The following is a 23,307-nucleotide window of genomic DNA, read 5'->3' on the forward strand; positions in this document are numbered from 1 at the left end:
ATGGGGAGGCTTACCAACATCTAGTAAAGTTACCAACTGAGAAGATAAAACAATTTCAGCCTGACCTAGACTGAAACTGTTGTCATTCTAATAACTTCTCCGAATGTTGGTAAGCTTGAAATTTTGAATAATTCACATACATTTATATGTACTCATACTATAATGGCCAGGTGCACAAGCATGACATGGGTGGGTGGCTGTACTGTATCAGGGGTTCTGAAAACCCATATGGTTGAAAATAACACTTTCTGTTACTGGTGAAATGACATGCCTCCACCCAAAGCTTCATGCATGGGTTTTGGTTAGGATGGCTTTTGGTGTGTAGGATGAGAAACACATGTAGAAACACTGCCTGAATACAAGCAAGAGCATATCAACATGCTGTATAAAGATGTAAACAGCTAAGAATGAAGTGTTAAAACACTTCCCAAGTGGACTAAACATCAGCCATTAACTGTTCATCATCTCTTCTACAGATGGCACCCTTTTTAACCCCTTCGATCCCGTCAAATATTTAATATCCTATTCTCACCCCTATTAACCTCAGGAAAGACCTTTCAAATCTGATGAGTTGGATACAGACTACATCAACCACTTCAATATGTGTATTAGAAAAGGGTGGGGGGAAGACTGGTGGGGTCAATGACACAAACAAGGCTTATAATACTGCACTTTACACCAATTACAAACAGGTGCTGTACTCATTACCTTCTTAACCCCTTCAATCCAGTGACAGTTTTCATTTAATCCTTGCAGTCTCCAGACATACCAACCTAAAAAATAACCCTCTTGTACTGAAGGGATGAATGAAGGCTGTATCTAACCCCAGGATTTCAAAAAGTTGGTCAGAAGCCAATTAAATACCTGGAAATAACAAGAATCAACTACAAAATACATGACCAAAGGAAAAAGGGGTTAACCTTTTTGCTGTGGTGGTGCACCTGGCCATTTGATTCAGGTGAACTCCAGACGATTCTGCTTGACCGAAAGATATCCTAGCAGTCAAAGGCTTCAATGACTATTTCAAGTAACCCCTTCTTTGCTACTGGTACACCAAGGAAGTAAAAGGTTAAGTCCTTGTTATATGTCGGTTATGTCTCCGAAAATATCACTTTTTCCATAACACTTTTACTGAGCTGTAAACAAGGGGAAACTAGCAAATCAGCTTTACAGGCAGAAATGAAACACACATGGACAAATTTTCTGTAAATTACTCTAGACTTAAGAGCAAAAATATGACATGTAACAAGGGCTTTCATCATTCTGGCTAAAACCAGACAATTTTACTCAGTGGTTAAACACGTGGCACATTCATTCTCTCTCTCACCACACACCAAACAGCTGGTGCACTCATTTACTGTTGTCCACACTTGCAAACAGAAGGTATACTCATAATGATGCATTGTTTTGGTGCAGCACTTGCTATCCCCTGCAATATGATGGGGTCTTTTTAGCTTACTTTTGCTGCCTCCAGATGATTTTTTTTTCACCTTTGAAGAGACCTTTCAAATTGAAGGGGTATGACACAGCCTTAATTAACCCCTTCACTACAAGAGATCCTGCCTAATTAGAGAAGAAATCATCTGGTAACAGCAAAAATGAACTAAAAAAACACTTCATATTCAAGGCATGAAGTGAGCACCACCCAGTATCATAACACTCCACACAGGAACTAAATATATATATTGTAATAATTAAACAGAAAAAATATATTATCTAAAGGTCTGAAGAGGGCAGAACTTAGAAAAGTTGAGAAAACACCTAAATTTAGTTAGCATTTTCTGGTAGCTCCACTGAGTGTTACCCTAGAGCTGGTTATAAGAAAGCAGCTGAAGTACTCAGAAAGGGATTATACAGTATAATAATTTAACACACCTAAACTTCTATTAAAAAACATCCCTAAAGCTGTTTTAGACTGAAATGGCCAGAGGCTATAAAATAAAATGTACAAATAAAAAGCAAGATCATGACCCTTTTTGGAAACTTTCATACCGGTATACAAGAATAGTTATCAACCCAACGAGTCTGCGTGACGTCATTCCTAGTACAGTATATTCCTACTGTTAACAAATGATGTGACTCAGCTTAGGAAAGGCTCTTTGAATTGGAGAGGTTAGTACTGCCTTAATAAACCTCTTCAACACTTAAGTCATTTCTAGGCCGACTACAACTGTCTGATAGCTATATCATTAAACTAGACAGGAAGTTACCCAGATTCAATGGGTTAAAGAAAAAAAAAAAAAAAAAAACTTGCTGATGATGTGCGAGTATGGGTACGGCTGCACATGGCTGTTCTTGCTGGTGGTGTTGTGGTCAGAAAGTTGTTAACACCAGCACATAGAATCCAGTCCACTACTAACTGTCATCACAAACACCTGGCCAGCACAACGCAATGGCTATCAGTTTGTTAGCAAAGCACAGCACTGTCAGTACAATCTAAGCCTTAGTGTCTGCTCATCCCCTTTCCCTGTCACCAGCTAATAGGAGGTTGCAGCCAGGGCTTCACAATGATAAAGTACCACTGCTGGTAATTTAAAGCTCTTCCACACTGCAGAAGTACTGGTGTCACTGTAAACTGCTCCTCATGTAGTCTAGTAAAGCTTTGAACCACCACCCTAATATTGGACAACATATCTTAATTCAGTGTGTAAACCTGGCTACATCTTAACCTCAGACTGCAGCAGGATATGAGGGTGATCCTACACTATGGCTCCAGACAGTACATTTATGCTTGCCAAGACATCAATCCAGCATTAACTGTCAGTACACAGATGCCATGCCTAGTACCACACCTTGAACAAGGCTGGACACCATGACAACATGGTGCTGTGCTACCCTCGCAGCTTCACCTGCTTCCCCTACGTCATAACACCTCATACAACTTGGCCGATTGTATGAGGCAAGAGGCACCAAGGCATTCATTGGCTAAACAGTCTACAGTACCTAGGACAAGTATTTAATAGCAAAACCATCACAGCAAACGAGGTGGTTAAGTAGTAACTGTGGTGTATTCAGTTCTTCAACTTGTAGCAATGCCATTGCACATCATATATAGGATTACAGTATTATGAAGCAAAATTTTTGCATATTATACACCTTATGCTCAGTTAATTACTCAGTGACATCAGGAAGAGAGTTATTTATTGATGTGTAATTTATACAAGTTCCTGATAGTGAAGTGTAAACATCTCTGCCTCACACTTCCACTTACCTACTATGGAGTTGTTCTGCTAACTTCTGTATAAAACAGATCTGTTTCACCTTCTCTCTGATGAGAAGGATTGAGTGGCAACAGTACAGTACATATGATTACCTCTCTGACAAAGTAGATTTGGCAATCTGTAATGATTTGCTCAACTCTCATACAAAACAGATCTGTTATAATGGATCCTGATTACCTCCTTCCTTAGAGAAGGAATGTGGATCCAGTTATTATAACTCCAATATTTAATGTGGTGATGTTTAAGATGAAGTATGCCAGAGGCTAATGTGGTGGTGCTGCATTGTTGGGTGAGCTTTCTATTGATAAGAATGTGGCTGTGTGAGTGAGTTGTTTTAGGTGTGGCAGATGGTGTGTTGACGTACAAGTCGAAGGTTGGCAGCAGGTAAGGTGAGGCCGCAGCCGACACCCACACTCACGCTGGGTCTTGGGACAGGTCCTTCAACAAATTTGATCTTGCATTTTTTAACTTATCAAACCTTTTTATAAGATGATTATTAGTGGTTTCCAGTTCCTCTAGCCTACTTTGTGCATCTCTCAACTGAAACAAATAAAAAGTTAATTAAAATAAACAAATCAATACATATCATCATGATACATTTATCTTATCAGACTATTTTTTTTTTTCATTATTATCATGCTTCACTGTTCGTAGACAAATTGGAGAAAGAAACACTGATGTGGGACTTAGTGTGTATTGACGTTTTGCCTCATCGCTTCCTCAATTTCCTTACCCAACTTTTCCTTTCCCCTCCCAAAGGACTTCCCACTTCATCTGTCCCTTGTTTCTTTTCTTTCTCTTTGTCTTTGTGCCATGATCTCTTTCCCCCTGGGACCTTATATTCCTTGCCCTACCTGCCCCCCTACCACACACTACCAATATCTTTACCCCCCCCCCCACCGCCTTCTGCTATGTACAGTAGTCCCTCATAGTACGCGAGTTCTGAGTATGTGAACCTCATTGTATGTGAGGACCTTCCCCCCCCCCCCCCAAATTAAAGTGTATCTTTTATTAGTACGTGAATTGAACTCATTGTAAGCAAGACGGCAGTGAAGAGTGGTCCAAATCTGGGGTTTACCCTGAGCACACGACACTGCCACTCCAAGAAGCGCCAACCACCAATGATGGGGAGTGGAGACTTGTCAATGATGGAGCTCAGCCGGGTACACTGTGCCCCAGATAAATTCAAGGAAGAATTAAAAAACATTGAACACTGTCAGTTGCGAATGGAGGAAGTGATGACTTCACTTTGAAGGGTTTATGAACGAAGTGAGTGCATTAGCTAGTGATGTTGAAAGTGCTAGTGACGAGTGATGTGTCAAGTGGTGCAGGTGCATGCTAGGGTTCCAAGAAAATTCGCCATCAAGTCAATTCCCCATCAGACAATACTGTAGACCCTAGTTATCTGCGGAGGTTAGGTTCCAGAGACCCCCGCGGAGGCAAATTTCGCGGATACTCAAATCATCATCACAAAATGGTATACTGTTTTCACATAAGCTAGGCACATCCCTGAAAAAATAAAAACATACTTTAAAATATTCAATCTATCTATCTATCTATTGCCAGACGCCTCAATCCCGTTTGGGATGGCCACAAACAAATCGCCTCCAAGTCGCCCTGTCCCCCGCCATTTCACTGCCCTGCTCCCAACTCACACCCCCCTCTCTCATATACCTCTCCACCCCATTTCTCCATCTCATCCTCGGCCTCCCCCTCCCTCTTTCCCCCTCCACCTCACTCACATACACTCTCTTCGTCAGTCTTTCACCCTCCATCCTCTCCACATGGCCAAACCACCTCAGTGTGTTCCTCATAACGCTTCCTATCACATCCACATCAACACCACAACGCTCCTTTATATCCTCATTCGTCAGCCTGTCTCTCCATGTGACTCCACAGGCTCCTCTTAAATAACTCATTTCCACGGCTCTCACTCTTGACTTGTGTCCTTTAAAATATTACAAATACATATTAACGCTCACCAAATGACTGTGTGTTCTCTTCATAACCTTTGTACAATGAGGACAATTGCTGTATAGATGATGATGATTGCTGTATAGATGACGATGATTGCTGTATGATGACGACGATGATTGTAGTACAGTTCCTACAGTGCCAATGTGGTGAGGTGACGAGATGAGCCTAGTATGACCCTTCTGACATGACGCCAGATAACACCTTACGCTCTCTCTTCGGCTTAGAAGGATTGCTTTTATCCTTTACTTGTTTCTTGGGAACCATTTTTCACTTACACAATGAAGTACAATAGAGTTGTAAACACGAGAAGGGCGACGACAACGTAAGTAACGAACTGACTGGTGTTTACAATAAGACTGGCGGAGTGACAGGAATGCCTGTGGGTGCAGGTATGCTAACTGTAGCTACAGAAGAAGTGTGAGTTGCATGCCAATTTCAAATTAAGTTATAGTGTATAGTACAACAATATTATAATACGTTTGGTACGTGGAAACTTAAATCCGCGGATGAAAATTCCGCGGATAAAAAGGTTCTACTGTAATTAACTTGTTTCTTCCTCACTGTAGTCGCCTTTGAATACATATTCTAGCGTCACTCATAGCTGTCTTCATTAAAGACGGCAAATTGTCTTCTTATTGTTGTGACGGCGAACTGACTTGATGGCTAAATCTCCCAAAACCCACGCTAGATACCTCACCCTGCCTCGGATCCCCTTCTTATCTCCATTAAGCCTATTGTCCTCTTGGGTTTAGGTGAGCAGACATAATCTTGTTGGTTTAGTTAAGCCACATCCTTGTTGATTTAGTAAAGCCATACTCTTGTTGGTTTACTTTATCTTAGGTAATATGTCTTAGATAGGTGTGTGGTATGTAGGAGGACTACTGGGCCTTGAAAGCAGGCTGTGAAGCCTATGCCCAGAGTCGGTCACACACACACACACACACACACACACACACACACACACACACACACACACACAAAAAAAAAAGGATAGTTTCCCTGTACAGTACAATACTTAGGTCTGAAAGGAGTCTCAAGGGTTGCCCATGAAGGGGGGTGCCGTTCATATGTAATTTTTCCCATTAGTTTATGTATTCTGAGTACGCGAATTCCTAGTACGCAACGTCCTTTGCCGCCCGCATACTAGTGTACTATGAGGGACTACTGTACACAGGAAATATGGTGTATATTAAGCAACTGTAATCTGAGGATGCCATGAGGTGAAACATCAATACACAGTAAGTCCCACATCAATCATTATCATACTGATGCAAAAGATGAAAAATGCTTTCCTCACCTCTCTCTGTAATTTGCGTTTTTCCATTTTTAACTCTTCTTCACTCCTCTCCAACTCCTCAGATTGAGACTTATAGCGAGCCGACAGAGCATCCAGCCTCGCTACCTGCAATGATAATTTTAGTTAATGCTGACACAAAATACACCTACCTGTACTCATTATTTATATCTGGTAAATCTTAAACATACAGGACACTCTCATGCTGCCTCTATGTCACTATTGCAAAATCTGTGTAAACTACATTCTTGGTCTGGCTTACAAAGTAAATTACTGCACGTGTATTTACACACCTACGGTATTTGTAAGTATGCATCACTTGCACGATGTTCTTGTAAACAATAAATAATAATCATTCAAAGGTTTCATACAATAATTAGGAACAACTGTTCAACCCTACTAGTATTAAGACAAATAACCTAACCATCACTCAAATGCTAACAAACTTGAGACACATCAACTGACCATCAGTAAATGTTGGTAAACATACTATACTTTATTACATACAGTTACTGATTACAGTACTTTACAACTGCAGCTTGATTAGAAACTAATGTCTGCTCCTAAGAATTTCTCTTATCTTCTTTCACATACTCCTTGCACTTCATCTGAAATATGGTGTTGGTTAAAATAGTACACTCTAGTTGCCAACTTACTTAATTTGTACAAAATACTTTCCAAAGAAAATACAGCTGACTGTATAGGTGACAATGACATGGAGGATAATAGATGGGGGTCATATTTTCTTCAGCTCAGGAGGCTCCCAAGCACCTCTCCACCAGTTTGTTTTGCATCTCGTGCATTAATGTTGTCTTACACAGAATATGTTGATTATAAAAAAAGACATAAATACACACATGAATATTAACGAGTCACAGACAATATCCAAGCAGGTAAGAAAAAGGTACTGGGAAGCTTCCTTAACCGATAAGAATACTGCCAGTGTACTCCAAGTTCATAACTTGAGAAACACAACGCTACTTGAACACTTCTACAGTAAACCTGGTAAAGCTAGTAGACTATGTATCAACTACACAATTATCAGACTTTAAACTTTAAAAGCAGAACATGAGGCAAGGTACCTACAGTATAGCAATGAGCCTTAGTATGAATGATTATGTTCATCAAACCTGTGCAGACAATTATCAGTACAGTGTTAGCTTTTATCACTATAGATTATTAACAACTACAACCACAGGGTTCTGTTAGATAACCTGCACTCTCTATGATCTTAGCCAAATGCTGGCACATTCAACTACATAGGATTTAGTTAAGCATAAGTTCATACTAGAGTACAAGTATTATTACATATAAAAAGGAAATTTCATGTTATAAGTGTCTACAGAGCTACAAAATGTTAACTAGCACCAATTCAGTACAACATAAATCTATCTACAACCAATTAAAATTCAAACTTCAGTAAAACAAGTATAAATCAAGATATATTTATGAGGTCCTAAGCAGAAAAGGTGGTTTAGCAGGAGGCAGAGAGGTGTGAGGCAGTGGTGTTGGTTAGTGTGTGGGTCAGGGTGGGAAAAATCAGGCTCAGTTACTCACCAACATCAGCTCTCTGAGATTCCTTTACTCGTTTCACCTACTTTTTTTTTTATATTTCCCTTCATTCTTTACTGCCCCATCAGGAGTACAAAGGCCCAGTCAAGGCAACTCAGTCCATGCACACAAATAGGGCAAGTGACCAGTTACCTTTCCATGAGTGGAAGGTGAGCAATAAATCCCAACCATCATTAGGATTTAAACCCTTTTAGGCCATATTTGGGTCACTGAAGTATATTACATACAGCGACAATATCATCTTCAAAAGTGCCCTATATCGCTGCTGAATTCTTCCTAATAAGAAGATACGTACTGCAGACTGTATCATAATATGATTAAATATGGCAACTGTGCACATCTTTTAGGTTCTGTGTCAGCCACTGACTCCAATGGATACATTTATGTGAAGCTACAGAATGTGGTGAATGTCTCTTGGTGTAACATATAGAGCCAGCATTCCAGGGGTTTGAATGATGAGTGAATGCAAGCATGGCCCACTGGATTGGGCAAACTTGGGCTGTCCTGACATTGCTACTCCTAACCCTGCCCTAGGGTGGGAAAGGAGGTCCAGATGATGATGATGATGATGATGATGTCAGCCATTACCCCTTCACTCCAATGATGCATTTCTTGTTTTATTCCAGCTACATCCACATGATTTCAATTAGCTTGGGAAAGATCTCTTGTAGTGATGGGGCAAATGAAGGCCATATATAACCTCTACAGTGTGGAAAAAACTCTCCTAAACTGAGTAAAAACATCCAGTGTTTGGATAAATGAAGTATAAAACATATCTTCTGACTAAATGTGTTAAGTATAATTCAATGTCCAGTCTCAAAGCAGGGATTTATATCCATATTTTTTTTTTTTTTTCATAGCAATTTTGAGCCTGATACAACTTCTATGTCTCTCGTATGAGCCAAATGAGCTCTTCTCTGGTGTATGGAAAGATGACAGAAGGGGATAAAAATCATTACATAAAAGAAAAAAAGAAAAATGTAGAATAACATAAAAAAAAAAAAAAAGAGAAAAATATCTTCAAAATATCATACTCACATTCGCTTGTAACGTAGAAACTTCGGCCTCCGCCTTCTGAACTCTAAACTTATATTCGTTTACAGTTTTGCTTTGTTCCTCTGAAAAGTTTAGAATAAGAATCAAAATCAGTTTATAATAGATTAATCACAGCAAAATGGGGAAACAGCAGGCTTATAAACACAAAACGCATGCAGGGGATACCCAGCATCACTTACTCTGTTTCTCGTAGTCTAAACCATTCTCTCTTCTTCGGTTTTTACTTCTCTCTTCCTCAAGTTCTAATTTCAGCCGTCTTACTTGATCTTCAAGGTCATTCTTCTCTTCACCAAACTTCTTTAACCTTACATCTGCCAAGGAAAATGGAAAACATTAAACGAAAGAACAATGTAGAGTTGGTAATTAATTTTTCTGCATTTCTTCTCTTCAACAATCATCTTTAACTTACATCTGCCAAGAACAATAAATATTACATAACAAAACAAAAAGTTTTGGGATTTGATGTTTCTACTTCACCGATGCCTTGCCTCTTCCTCCTGAGGATTTTCCCAAAAGGGTGTCATAACCATCACCAACACCAACACCACCACCACCAAATTCATCATCATACTGTTTTACCCACCTAAAGATGGGGTAAGGTGGGCCTAAAAACAAGGAGAGAAAAAGCATGAATAAGGGAGACCTATCAACAGCATGCCCACTGAAACAGACCTGACACTTATTCATACAATATTCACACTTCCAGAATTGTAGTTCCACAAGCCTAACCATGTTTATTTATTTATTTTTTTTGTTTGTTTGTTAAAGATGCACTTCATATACATCAGGAAGATCATCACTAGCTGAGCATTTTAAAAAGGGCACCAAATCCTTATCATGTGCTCCTTCTTACATAATTCATCCCCCCAACACAAATTTCTAGTCAGATCACTGGTCTCATCAACTTCCATGTCTCACATCTCACAACCTACTCATTACATCCACCCACCTTCATCTTGGCCTACCATGCCTCCTCTTTCTTTCAATCACATAAACCCCTTTCACCACGTTATTTACATCCATTCTCTCCGTCTGACCCCTATAATCAACAGATCTCCCACTTCTATGTCTTTCGTGAATAACATAAAGTAAACTCTTAATTATCTGTTGAAATTCAGCCAAGCCCAATGCAAGTTAAATAAAAAAAAAGCTGGATATTGCGTAGTACTCCCCATTGGCTCAATATTCGACTCTGCCACATCCTGCGTTACTATCTGTCTCGAACCTCTATCCTAACAACTCTCTCATGAGTAAAAGATGAAATTTAAGCATAAAATACAATAATATAATGATACAGTACAGTAATACAGTAGTAAAGCACCAGTTAGCTACCGTATGCAAGCCAGCAGATACACCTCAATGCTGGATATTACACAGAACCGCCGGTTACGTCCTGTTTCAGCACCAGATGCTACATAATTTCACCAGATATTGATTTAATAGCCCAGCCAGCAGCACCAGATATTGCATTGGGCCTAATATTGCGATAATTGAGAGTTCACCATGTTTCTAATCCTATCCATTCTACATACTTCATGCACATTCATCAGCAATCACACTTCCACAACACTTATTCTTGATTTTTTGCTCTTATGCCTCACTCAAGTCTCGTACTCTTATATTAGCGTGGTCACTCAATACTTTCATGTAAAATTCTTGTAGCCAGCACACTCAGATTTAGCAGGCAGGTTCCCACAGCACCCACCACCTTCCTTCCACTCCATCACTTGCCTTTGTATTTCAGTTTTACAAAACTTCTAGTAGCATCAGTGCAGTACTAATCATTCTTTTCATTTCCTGTTTAGGATGTATTGAAATGTACAAAAAAGTTATTTGGTATCCAACAGTACAACTATTTTTGTTCCATGTCCAAAAAACTGGTTCATTCCCAACATCCCAAACTGCACAAAAATCCACCCTTATCTGAAGTGCACTTTGTGTGACAAAGATGTGATTACATTTGACCTTTCTTAACACAGTACTGTAGATATGTTCATGAAGGTGGTGTCTGGAAGGGGGAGGAGGATCGTGTTGGGACAAAGAATGGATCATTTGGAAAAATTGGAATTACATTCCCATGCCTTATGTTTAAAATGCGCTGTATCTATAGGACGGTCTCACAGAAGCTGCTGCTTACTTGTGGTTGACAGGTCTGCCCAGCCAGAGAGACTAGGTTTAAGCAACAACATAAGGATATTTAGCCACAATTTGGCCTGCTCCCCAGAGCACAGTCACTTGACACTTTGACTACGTGAAATCAGTGGGTGGTGGGTTTATAAACAATGACCAACATACCTAGTGAGCCCTTTGCGGCACCCTTAGAGAGCAAGTCTGCAGCCTCCTGCGAGATAAGCGCCTTCTTCACCAGTATCTTCCGTGGCGACAGATCTTCTACGTCGTCGTCCTCCTCCTCCCTATCTATATCACCGTCCTCTCCATTCTCTTCCTCTCCTACTACAACCAGTCCATATTCCTGCAATGATACAAGTGTTATGATTTACTCCATTTCTTATGAAAATAGAAGTTTTAATGTGTGTGTGTGTGTGTGTGTGTGTGTGTACCTTGATAAATGATACCCCTAGATGCATTACCCCGCCTTAATGATGGGGGTAGAAATACCACCATACCCCACCTAATGATGGCCAAACCCCGGTTTAATGATGGATTTTGATTTTTTTACTGATTTTGATTATATTTTAGACCAAAATTGTGCATTTCGGTTGATTTACAAACTGTTTTTAGACTTAGATTAATGTGTTTTACCTATAGGTGGGGTGAGCATTGTCATTTGGGGGTACAGTTTACTAAGCTTGATTTTTTTTCCCCCAGATATATTTGGCAATTTTCCGATTTTTTGTTGTTGGTTTTAATGAGTTATTTACAGGAGTTAGGCTTAGGTTAGCTTCCTTTACAGCTGTTAGACCAGTTATATTGGCTTGAAACTTATTTTTGGGCTCATTTGGGTGGGTTTTGGACTTGGTTGAGGGGGAAACCTAAGGCTGAAAAATGCATCTCATTATGTATTAAAACCACCCCGAGATACGATACCCTGCCTAACGATGGATTTTTCCTGACCTATTACACTGTTAAACCGGGGTATTACTATATGTATATTATATACTGTAAACATAAAGTAACTTGGTGGTGGAATGAGGGTGTAGAAGCTGCAATTAAGGAGAAAAGAAGGCTTTTCCGGGAATGGAAGAAGGGTGGTAGCAAAGAGGAATATTTGGCTGCCAAGCGTAGGGCTAGGAGAGAGGTATACAGGGCAAAGTCTGAGTCACAGAGACAATTACTTGATAACCTAAATCATGGGGAAAGGAAAAATATATTTAGGGTGGCAGGTCAGGTGAAGAGGGATAATCGGGATATCATAGGTGAGCAGTGTGTGAAGAATGATGAAGGAAGGGTAGTGGTGAACAGTGAGGATATTAAAGATGCATGGAGAGAGCATTATAACCGGTTGTTGAATGAGGAGTTTGACTGGGACAGGGAAGGTTTGGAGCCAGCAGATCCAGTGTCTGGCCCTTGGCCTTTGATTGATACTGCTACTGTGAGTGAGGCAATAGGCAGGATGAGGGTGGGGAAGGCAGCAGGTGTGTCTGGGTTGACTGCCGAAATGTTGAAGGCCTCAGGCGATATAGGGGTGAGTTTAGTCACTGACCTGATAAATAGGATTATTTATGAGTGTGTTGTCCCAGATGATTGGCTGAAGAGTGTAATTGTAAATGTGTATAAAGGGAAGGGTGATGCCCTGGAAAGAGGGAATTATAGAGGTATAAAGCTTTTAGATCAGATAATGAAGGTAATGGAGAGAGTTTTAGAAGGTATGATTAGAGAAAGAGTGAATATTGATGAGATGCAGTTTGGGTTTATGCCAGGTAGGGGGACCACTGATGCCATATTCATTGTTCGACAGCTTCAGGAAAATATATTGGTAGGAGAAGGGATCTTTATTTTGTTTTTGTTGATTTGGAAAAGGCCTTTGACAGAGTCCCTAGAGAGGTGGGTGAAGTGGGCAATGAGAAAGCTTGGCTTGGAGGAGTGGCTGGTTAGGGTGGTTATGGCCATGTATGTGGGTGCTCACACCCAGGTAAGAGTGAATGGAGATTTGAGTGATGAGTTTTCCGTGAATGTTGGTGTGCATCAGGGGTCAGTCTTGAGTCCCATGTTGTTTATCATGGTACTTGAAGCCCTTTCACGTGACTTTAGAAACGGACTCCCGTGGGAGTTGTTGTATGCTGATGATTTGGTGTTGATTGCAGAGAATGAAAGGGAGGCGGAGGAAAGGTTTAGGAAGTGGAGAGATGGTATGGGGCAAAAGGGTTTAAGGGTAAATGCAGATAAAACAAAAGTGATGATATCTAGGGTTGGTGGCGGTACTGTCAAAGACGAGGGAGAGTGGCCATGTGCAGTTTGCCACAAGGGCGTGGGAAGTAATTCCATCTTGTGCGGTGTGTGTGTGATAAATGGGTGCATAAGAGATGTAGTGGTATCAGAGGTAGACTGCGAGATAATGCTGATTTTATGTGTACGGCGTGCCGGGGTGAGCAGGTGGAGATCGTCAGACGTGAAAGAATTGAACTTGCTGGTGAATCTTTTGAGTGTGTGGAAGAGTTTTGTTATTTAGGAGACATGTTGTGTGCTGGAGGTGGGGCTGGAGCTAGCTCTGTGGCTAGGGTGAGAAGTGGTTGGAAGAAGTTCAGGGAGCTCTTGCCTCTCCTGACATTGAGGGGGCTCTCCCTACGTGCTAAGGGGTCTTTGTATGCAGCGTGTGTTAGGAGTGTAATGCTGGGCAGTGAAGGAGGAAGACATTCGCCGGCTCAGACGTACAGAAATGACAATGATTAGGTGGATGTGCAGTGCGTCCCTGCGTCCAAGGCCTGGAGGGGCTGGGTTTACAATGGAAGAGTTGAGAGGTAGGATGGGACTGGAGTGTATTGGTGTTGTGATGAGGAGAGGTAGATTGAGGTGGTTTGGACATGTGGAGAGGATGGGGGATGATAGTTGGGTGAGGAAGGTGAGAAGTGTTAATATTGGGGGTGGGGTTATGAGGGGTAGACCGAGAAAGACATGGGACGAGGTCATTAAGTGTGACCTTAGGGTTAAGGGACTGAACAGGGAGGCTGCAATGGATCGTGCAGCATGGAAAGCCGCCATTAGGTGACCAAGGCCGACACATGCAAGCATGTTGGAGCCTTTAAAAACGAAAACGAAACACGGTATATATATATATATATATATATATATATATATATATATATACAGTTGACCCTCTGTCCTCGTGGTTCCTCTGTTTGCGGTTTCAATTGTTCGCGGTTTGTGACCAGGGAAACCAAATCACCTTTTCTGAAGTCCAGAGAAAAATGGAAACACATTCAAATCGCGCGCCACACAGTGCATACCGACTGCAGTGCCACCCCTGCAATGTTTTGAATCTCTCACTGCAGGCTCTCTCATTCTCAGGTTCCGAGATAATTCACCGTCAAAACATGGACGATTCCCCGTCAGGACAATTCGCACCCTGGATGATTCCCTGTCATTCTATAAATATACTTATTATTGAATAATTAATACTTTAATAACTAATTTTCAGGGGGATCTATCAAAGTCTATGTTCATTCAATAGCATAGGCTTTGGATATCATTTATAAGTTACACTTTCAGCCAATAATTAACGTGTTTCTACTTCGCTGTAGTCGACTTTGAATTATATTCTAGCGTCACCCGTAGCTGTCTTCATTAATTTTCATTGGTACTGCAACATCCTGGGTATATTTTAAAACAACTCTGATGAGGTACAAGTATATATTCATCTCAAATGACAATATCCAACGTGTTATTCTGATCGGCCATAGTGGACGCAAACCGTGGGGAAAGATATGGCTGAGCCTCAACAGATGTCACTACATTTATTATAAAAACAATAAACCACAACCACTTTTAAAACTCGTATATTTAAAAGACTATTATAGTATGTAAATAAATGACGGGGAATCGTCCTGACAGCGAAAAGTCCTGATGGCGAATTGTCTTGTTATTGTTGTGACTGCGAACTGACTTGACAGCAAATTGTCCCGAAACCCATTCTCACTGTGACCATGCTTATGTGTGCTTGTACTCGCTGATCTCTCTGTGACACCATCATTTTATCTACCATGGGCCCTAAGAGAGCAGCCAAGACATCTGAAGGGACCCCAAAGAGCCAGAAGAAGGTAATGACCCTGCTGGAGAAGGTAGAATTGCTGGACAAGTTACGGGAGGGAAAATCCTGGTAACGGTGGTGGAGGGTGAGAGTGTAGCTGTGACGAGCGGTGTCAGCGGCCATCCACCTACACAATTAAACTATTTTTTTCATACTTTAATTATAAATAACGTGTTTATTGACATGTACATAGGGGTTTTCTTTCATTAAAGAAGGAAATGGGGGGCTGGGGGTGTTTTTAGGGGGGCACCAATTTTACACGGATTTTCAATCTTCGCGGCGGTCTCAGGCCCCTAATCCCCGCAAAGACAGAGGGTCGACTGTGTATATATATATATATATATATATATATATATATATATATATATATATATATATATATATATATATATATACAGTTGTAGGTGGTGGCAACCATCATCCACTCACTTGATGTAGTGCTGCCTACTTCTTCCTTAGCCTTTATCATTCTTTTTCTGTGCCTGCCCTCCTCTCTTCCTATTTCTCCCATCTTTCCTGTCACTACTTATTGCTTTTCTTTCCATTACATGTGCCTTTACATTGAGTGACAAGCCAAATGGTTTCCTGTAAGCCAAGAAACCATTTACAATGCTGGGTGGTAACCATATAACCAAACCATACATGCTCCCTACATGTCAACAAGTGGGTTGGTGGAGGGTTAGTGCCCATCCCTGTAAAACAAATAATTCAGAGTCAAATGGCCACCTCGTAAGGGATTATGGCGTCTGGCAATAGATAGATAGACAGATATGTATATATATTGCCAGATGCCTTAGTCCTATAAGGGGTGGCCACAAACAAATCGCCTCCATGTCACTCTGTCCCCTGCCACTCCACTGCCCGGCTCCCAGCTCACACCTCCCTTATATAGCTCTCCACTCTATCCCTCCATCTCATCCTTGGCCTCCCCCCCCTCCATCTCACTCGCATACACTCTCCTCGTCAGTTTCTCGTTCTCCATCCTCTCAACATGGCCAAATCACCTCAATGTGTTTCCTTACCATCTAAACCCACTGTATAACTTTACTCTTCCCTACATTCACCTTCAGATTCTGTTTCTTACACACTCTCCCAAACTCATTCACCAAGCCTTGCAGCTCCCCTTTGTCTTCACTTAACAATACAGTATCATCTGCAGGTAACAATACAGAAGTTTCTAAATGCTACCCCCTTTCATTAGGGACACTCCCAACATCCATTGCTCTACCTTGTATCTCTTTTATAACTCAATCCATATACAGATTGAACAATCATAGAGACATGACACATCCCTCTTTCAATCCAACATTTAGAGAGGAAAATTCACTCAATTCACTATTCACATGCTCCGCACCCTTAGCACCCTCATACATACTCTTCACAGTATTCAAGAACTTCCCATTTACCCCGTATATTCTTAGTATTTTCCATATTCCTTGTCTGTCCACTCTGTCCAGTGATTTCTCCAAATCCATGAAGACTGCATTCAGCTTCTTTCCTTTCTCTAAAAACTATTGCAATAAAGACCTAAGGATGAATATCTGATCTACACAACCTCTTCCCGTCCTAAAACCTCCCTGTTCTTCTCCAACTATTTCCTCTGCAATTTCCCTGACTCTCTCAATAAGTATCCTACCATATACGTTGCCTATTACACTACGAAAACAAATGCCCCTAAGATTACCACACACTTCTTTTCCCCCTTCCCTTTATACAGGGGAATAATTATACCTGATTTCCAAACCTCTGGGACTCTACCTTCCTCCCAGGCCAATTTGCAGATCTTCCACATATCTCTCCCCCATGCGTCATCTTTCCCACACAATTCCTCAATTCCTGAGGCTTTCCCATTTTGATTTTCTTCACTGCTTTCACTACTTCCATCCTACTCATCTCTTTCTTCCTGCTCACCTCCCTCCTTCTCCCAGCCACTGATACTTGCATTACTTACCTTCTCTATGTTTAACAGTTCCTTAAAAAGTTCTCTCCATCTGCTTACTTTTTCTCAAATCTCCACTATCAATCTATCATTTTTTATCTTTCACTTCCCTACTAACTTCTTTATCACCCTGTCTAACTCTCTTTACCTCCTTCCAGAACATTTTCTTACATTCTCTCCACTTTACTGTCAAATTCCTTCCAAATTCCTCATCCACTCTCTTCTTAATTCTCTCTTACTAATCTTTTCACCTCTCTCTTCCTCTCTACATATAACTCTCTCTTTTGGCTCTCAACTTCATCCATACCTCTGTTTCCCATCCACTCACTATATGCGTTCTTCTTTTGTGCCACAGCCTGCCTCACTTCTTCATTCCATCATGCTGCTCCTTGCACCCCCTTCTGTCTCCTCTTCACCCCAAACACCACCTCACATACTGCACAGATTTCTTCTGTGAAAATCTTGCATACACCTTCCACCTCCCCCATCTGCTCCAAATCATATTTACCCAACTGCATGCCAATGTATACAAGCACTGTACAGTATATAGGTATAATATAGTGTAATGGTATCGCCAGCAATGTCGACCTAGTCTTCCTGTTGGGGTCGAGTAGACTCACGGGTCCATTCGTGGTCTATCTTGCTGCTTCCAAAGTCAACCTGCCTCTACCGCTTAACAAGGCAAACTATCGGCCCAATTACTACTGTTAAACAAGCTTTCTCACTCATTTTCTTCTTCTCTGGCATCATGGCCCTGCCTGCAGCTGACTGGCCCAACATGTGGTGTGGAGTGTTTGTGATTGGCTGTAGGAAGTAACTTGAGGGTTATTTGTGTTTGCGTTCGTCAGTGTTGAATTCCAACTGGAAGAGGAAGGACAAGAGTTTGTGTGGGGTGTTTTTAGACATCCTCTGACTACGTGTTCCCTGTCGCTTCTTTCTATGGGCTGAGTATATTTGTATTCATTAGTAACAACCTAATGGACTAGACCTAGAAGTGCGTGCCTAAATAGGGTAATATAACAAATATTGTGCAGGGGTGTTGGAGTGTGGTAAAGGTATATATATATTTGTATCTGATGATGGGATGAGGTATGATTACTGGTTTAATTGTAATTTATTGTTATTTAAGTTTGTTATTTCTTAACTAACTATGTGTATCTTTCATTTGTTAATACCGAGTAATTGGTTAAGTACTAAATTTATTTTCACTTATCAGTTAATTATTACTGGATTGTTCACTTAGCACTACAGTCCTGTGATGACTGCATGGTGTTTCCTTCCCATTTTATTATTGGTGTTTCCTTCCCTTTTATTATGGATACCTCTTTCTGTATGCATATTATGAACAGTTTGAGTACTCTGTTGGTGTCCATACTTAACTTATCACGCCCGCTATGTGGATTATCTTGTAACATTGCTAGGCAGTTGTAGTGACCGTGACAATAGGCACAAATTTATTTGCTGCATAAATGGAATCTAGTACTTGTTGGAAGCTTTGCAGCAAATATGAGTTTTCTGCAACCATTGCAACAAAAGTTGACTTCGGTTGTTTCCCTATACGACAGCATGACTTGAATCAGCTCTACTCCACGGCCAAAGACAAATTTGGAGGGATTTAGGGGCTTTATTTGATAGGAGGAGGCCGTAGCATGGGCCGAACAGGGTAGTACTCCCGAGGGGAATGGGAATGCTGGTGATAGGGAGAGCTGGAGCTCCTGTTTCACTAGCTATCTAACCATCCCCCTTTGCTGACCTTTTCAGTGTGACAGTAACATGGAGAGTAGACCAGCATACTCTCCCAAACATTTCCTCTAACTATCTATGCACTACACCACATGCACTTTACATTTCACACAACGTATCCCACTACGTTACAGGGGTTGGCGCCAGCAAGGGCATGCGGCCAGAAAACTTTGCCCCCGCTACCTAGTGGCGGACTTCTGGGGGGAGGCGTGGCGGGGGTTCCGCCGGCATAGATCATGGGTCCAGGGCGAGATGGGGCTCGGGCCTGTGCTAGAGGGTACAGGGCATTGCGGTTCCCAGGCTGCCGCTTCCGCCCAATAAAGAGGGGCCCGAACCTGGGAGTAGCGTCCCAGGAGGCTGCCCTATCAGTGGGTGTATAATGGCGGGATAGTTGCAGTGCCAAGACGCGCTTGGAGGGTGTCCCTGCAGCTGTCCTGGCAGGGTGCCCCGAGGCCACTACCACAGCCACTGGTAAGCTGGTGGGATAGGGGTCCCAGATCCATTGCCTGGACCTGGGATTGTGCGGTGAGTGGGACCTGTGCTGTGTCTGTCCCCATTTATTAATACTGAAGATGACAAAACAAAAAAGGTTTCAAAGCAAGCCTGAGGACAGTAAATCACCCATGGGGATGAGGGTGGGTTCATGGAATGTGGGAAGTTTGAGGGGAAGAGCAGGGGAAGTCGTTGAGGCATTCAGTAGGAGGTGGGTGGACGTGGCGTGTTTGCAGGAAGTCCGGTACAGGGGTGGATCAGCCAGAAAGATTGTTGGGAAGGACTGTTGCTATAAGTTGTTTTGGCAGGGGAGGACAGACGGATATGGAGGTGTTGGTGTGATGGTTGCGGAGAAATGGGTGGAATATGTTATGAATGTTTTGAGAGTAAGCGATAGGATATTAGTTGTGAAAATTCTGTTGGGAAGAAAGATAGCTGTGATTATATCGGCATATGCTCCACAAGCAGGATTGGATGAATCAGAGAAAGATAGATTTTGGGATGATTTAATACGTGTACAGTAGTGGGTGGTATGCGGGATGAGATAGTGATTTTGGGAGGGGACTTAAATGGTCATGTAGGTGAAGCAGCCCAAGGTTATGAAGGAGTGCATGGGGGATGTGCATATGGTCTAAGGAATGCAGAAGGGGAAAGGATACTCGAGTTTGGGGAGGCAACGGACATAATTGTGTGCAACACATATTTTAGGAAAAGAGACAGTAGGTTAATTATGTATGAGTCTGGGGGAAATAACAGTCAGATAGATTATTTTCTGGTTAGGAGGGCCGATAGGAGGTTAGTGAGGGATGTTAAAGTTATAGGAAGTGAGGAGTGTGTGCAGCAGCACAAACTATCGATTTGTGATATGGTGCTTAAAGAACAAATGATGAAAAAGAGGACTTATGTACCTAGGAGGAAAATATGGAAGCTGAAAAACCAAGTAGTAAGGGATGCCTTCTATAGCGAGTTGAGGAGAGTGGTGGCTGAACAGGGAGCTGTAGACAGAGGCGTTAATGAACAGTACAGAGCCCTCAAGAACAATTTCTTGAGAGTTACTGATGTAACATGCGGCTGGACAAGAGGACCACCAAGACATAAAGTAACTTGGTGGTGGGATGAGGGTGTAGAAGCTGCAATTAAGGAGAAAAGAAGGCTTTTCCGGGAATGGAAGAAGGGTGGTAGCAAAGAGGAATATTTGGCTGCCAAGCGTAGGGCTAGGAGAGAGAGATACAAGGCAAAGTCTGAGTCACAGAGACAATTACTTGATAACCTAAATCATGGGGAAAGGAAAAATATATTTAGGTGGCAGGTCAGGTGAAGAGGGATAATCGGGATATCATAGGTGAGCAGTGTGTGAAGAATGATGAAGGAAGGGTAGTGGTGAACAGTGAGGATATTAAAGATGCATGGAGAGAGCATTATAACCGGTTGTTGAATGAGGAGTTTGACTGGGACAGGAAGGTTTGGAGCCAGCAGATCCAGTGTCTGGCCCTTGGCCTTTGATTGATACTGCTACTGTGAGTGAGGCAATAGGCAGGATGAGGGTGGGGAAGGCAGCAGGTGTGTCTGGGTTGACTGCCGAAATGTTGAAGGGCCTCAGGCGATATAGGGGTGAGTTTAGTCACTGACCTGATAAATAGGATTATTTATGAGTGTGTTGTCCCAGATGATTGGCTGAAGAGTGTAATTGTAAATGTGTATAAAGGGAAGGGTGATGCCCTGGAAAGAGGGAATTATAGAGGTATAAAGCTTTTAGATCAGATAATGAAGGTAATGGAGAGAGTTTTAGAAGGTATGATTAGAGAAAGAGTGAATATTGATGAGATGCAGTTTGGGTTTATGCCAGGTAGGGGGACCACTGATGCCATATTCATTGTTCGACAGCTTCAGGAAAAATATATTGGTAGGAGAAGGGATCTTTATTTTGTTTTTGTTGATTTGGAAAAGGCCTTTGACAGAGTCCCTAGAGAGGTGGTGAAGTGGGCAATGAGAAAGCTTGGCTTGGAGGAGTGGCTGGTTAGGGTGGTTATGGCCATGTATGTGGGTGCTCACACCCAGGTGAGAGTGAATGGAGATTTGAGTGATGAGTTTTCCATGAATGTTGGTGTGCATCAGGGGTCAGTCTTGAGTCCCATGTTGTTTATCATGGTACTTGAAGCCCTTTCACGTGACTTTAGAAACGGACTCCCATGGGAGTTGTTGTATGCTGATGATTTGGTGTTGATTGCAGAGAATGAAAGGGAGGCGGAGGAAAGGTTTAGGAAGTGGAGAGATGGTATGGGGCAAAAGGGTTTAAGGGTAAATGCAGATAAAACAAAAGTGATGATATCTAGGGTTGGTGGCGGTACTGTCAAAGACGAGGGAGAGTGGCCATGTGCAGTTTGCCACAAGGGCGTGGAAGTAATTCCATCTTGTGCGGTGTGTGTGATAAATGGGTGCATAAGAGATGTAGTGGTATCAGAGGTAGACTGCGAGATAATGCTGATTTTATGTGTACGGCGTGCCGGGGTGAGCAGGTGGAGATCGTCAGACGTGAAAGAATTGAACTTGCTGGTGAATCTCTTGAGTGTGTGGAAGAGTTTTGTTATTTAGGAGACATGTTGTGTGCTGGAGGTGGGGTTGGAGCTAGCTCTGTGGCTAGGGTGAGAAGTGGTTGGAAGAAGTTCAGGGAGCTCTTGCCTCTCCTGACACTGAGGGGGCTCTCCCTACGTGCTAAGGGGTCTTTGTATGCAGCGTGTGTTAGGAGTGTAATGCTGTATGGCAGTGAGACCTGGGCAGTGAAGGAGGAAGACATTCGCCGGCTCAGACGTACAGAAATGACAATGATTAGGTGGATGTGCAGTGCGTCCCTGCGTCCAAGGCCTGGAGGGGCTGGGTTTACAATGGAAGAGTTGAGAGGTAGGATGGGACTGGAGTGTATTGGTGTTGTGATGAGGAGAGGTAGATTGAGGTGGTTTGGACATGTGGAGAGGATGGGGGATGATAGTTGGGTGAGGAAGGTGAGAAGTGTTAATATTGGGGGTGGGGTTATGAGGGGTAGACCGAGAAAGACATGGGACGAGGTCATTAAGTGTGACCTTAGGGTTAAGGGACTGAACAGGGAGGCTGCAATGGATCGTGCGGCATGGAGAGCCGCCATTAGGTGACCAAGGCCGACACATGCAAGCATGTTGGAGCCTTTAAAAACGAACGAACCATCCTAGAGTAACCAGACCTACACCTGGGACAACGAGAAGCTCAGCAAACTAACCTGTATCAACTGGTCTCTCTCCTGCAGCAGGCCACGCAGGATCTTCACTTCTTCCTGTAACTTGGTTGATACTTTTCTTAGTTGCTCATACTCCGTGCATTTTCTGCGATGTTCTTTCTGCAGGATAAAGGAATTGAATTACCAGCCAAATCTACATGGATATTTACCTATTACTGCATAAATACCATCAGTAAAATTATGCAGTAGCCATTATGCATCTTCCAACACCAGATGAGGTTATTCAGCATAGGTGGGAACCCATGTACAGTTGACAGCAGAAGTCTGTCCCTATCAGCCTGTGTGATACATAACTACTGATCTGATATTCCAATCAATGTATCAGGCAGGTTGACTGGGACTGAGTTCTGCTGTCAACTTTAGTTTATGGTTTACAAATAATCTTCAATACCCAACATCACAACAAATTAAAGTTTCTTGGCTGGCTTGTACTGAATGTCAGATTAATTCTGTTTGGATTTTTGCATAAAAATATTAAACTACACACCAGAGATAACCTTGCCAGATGGTAGTTTTCATGTCAAATTATACCCATATTTT

General features: G+C 42.1%; 1 protein-coding gene across 1 annotated transcript in view; it reads right to left on the reverse strand.

Moving 5' to 3' along the window:
* Window positions 1-2,072: 2,072 nt before the first annotated feature.
* The window catches only part of LOC145398739 (uncharacterized), a 37,301-nt gene continuing 16,066 nt past the window's right edge, over window positions 2,073-23,307 (reverse strand). Inside the window, exons 6-11 of the mRNA XM_080271537.1 lie at window positions 22,750-22,866; window positions 11,416-11,593; window positions 9,300-9,431; window positions 9,103-9,182; window positions 6,496-6,600; window positions 2,073-3,761 (exon numbers count right to left, since the gene is read on the reverse strand). Of these exons, the coding sequence (XP_080127663.1) occupies window positions 3,636-3,761; window positions 6,496-6,600; window positions 9,103-9,182; window positions 9,300-9,431; window positions 11,416-11,593; window positions 22,750-22,866 (738 nt within the window). The 3' untranslated portion in view covers window positions 2,073-3,635. The remainder of the gene's footprint in view (window positions 3,762-6,495; window positions 6,601-9,102; window positions 9,183-9,299; window positions 9,432-11,415; window positions 11,594-22,749; window positions 22,867-23,307) is intronic.

The sequence above is a fragment of the Coenobita brevimanus genome, chromosome 46 (genome assembly GCF_032717465.1).
Source record: "Coenobita brevimanus isolate Jiangsu-jjx chromosome 46, ASM3271746v2, whole genome shotgun sequence".
Taxonomy (NCBI): domain Eukaryota; kingdom Metazoa; phylum Arthropoda; class Malacostraca; order Decapoda; family Coenobitidae; genus Coenobita; species Coenobita brevimanus.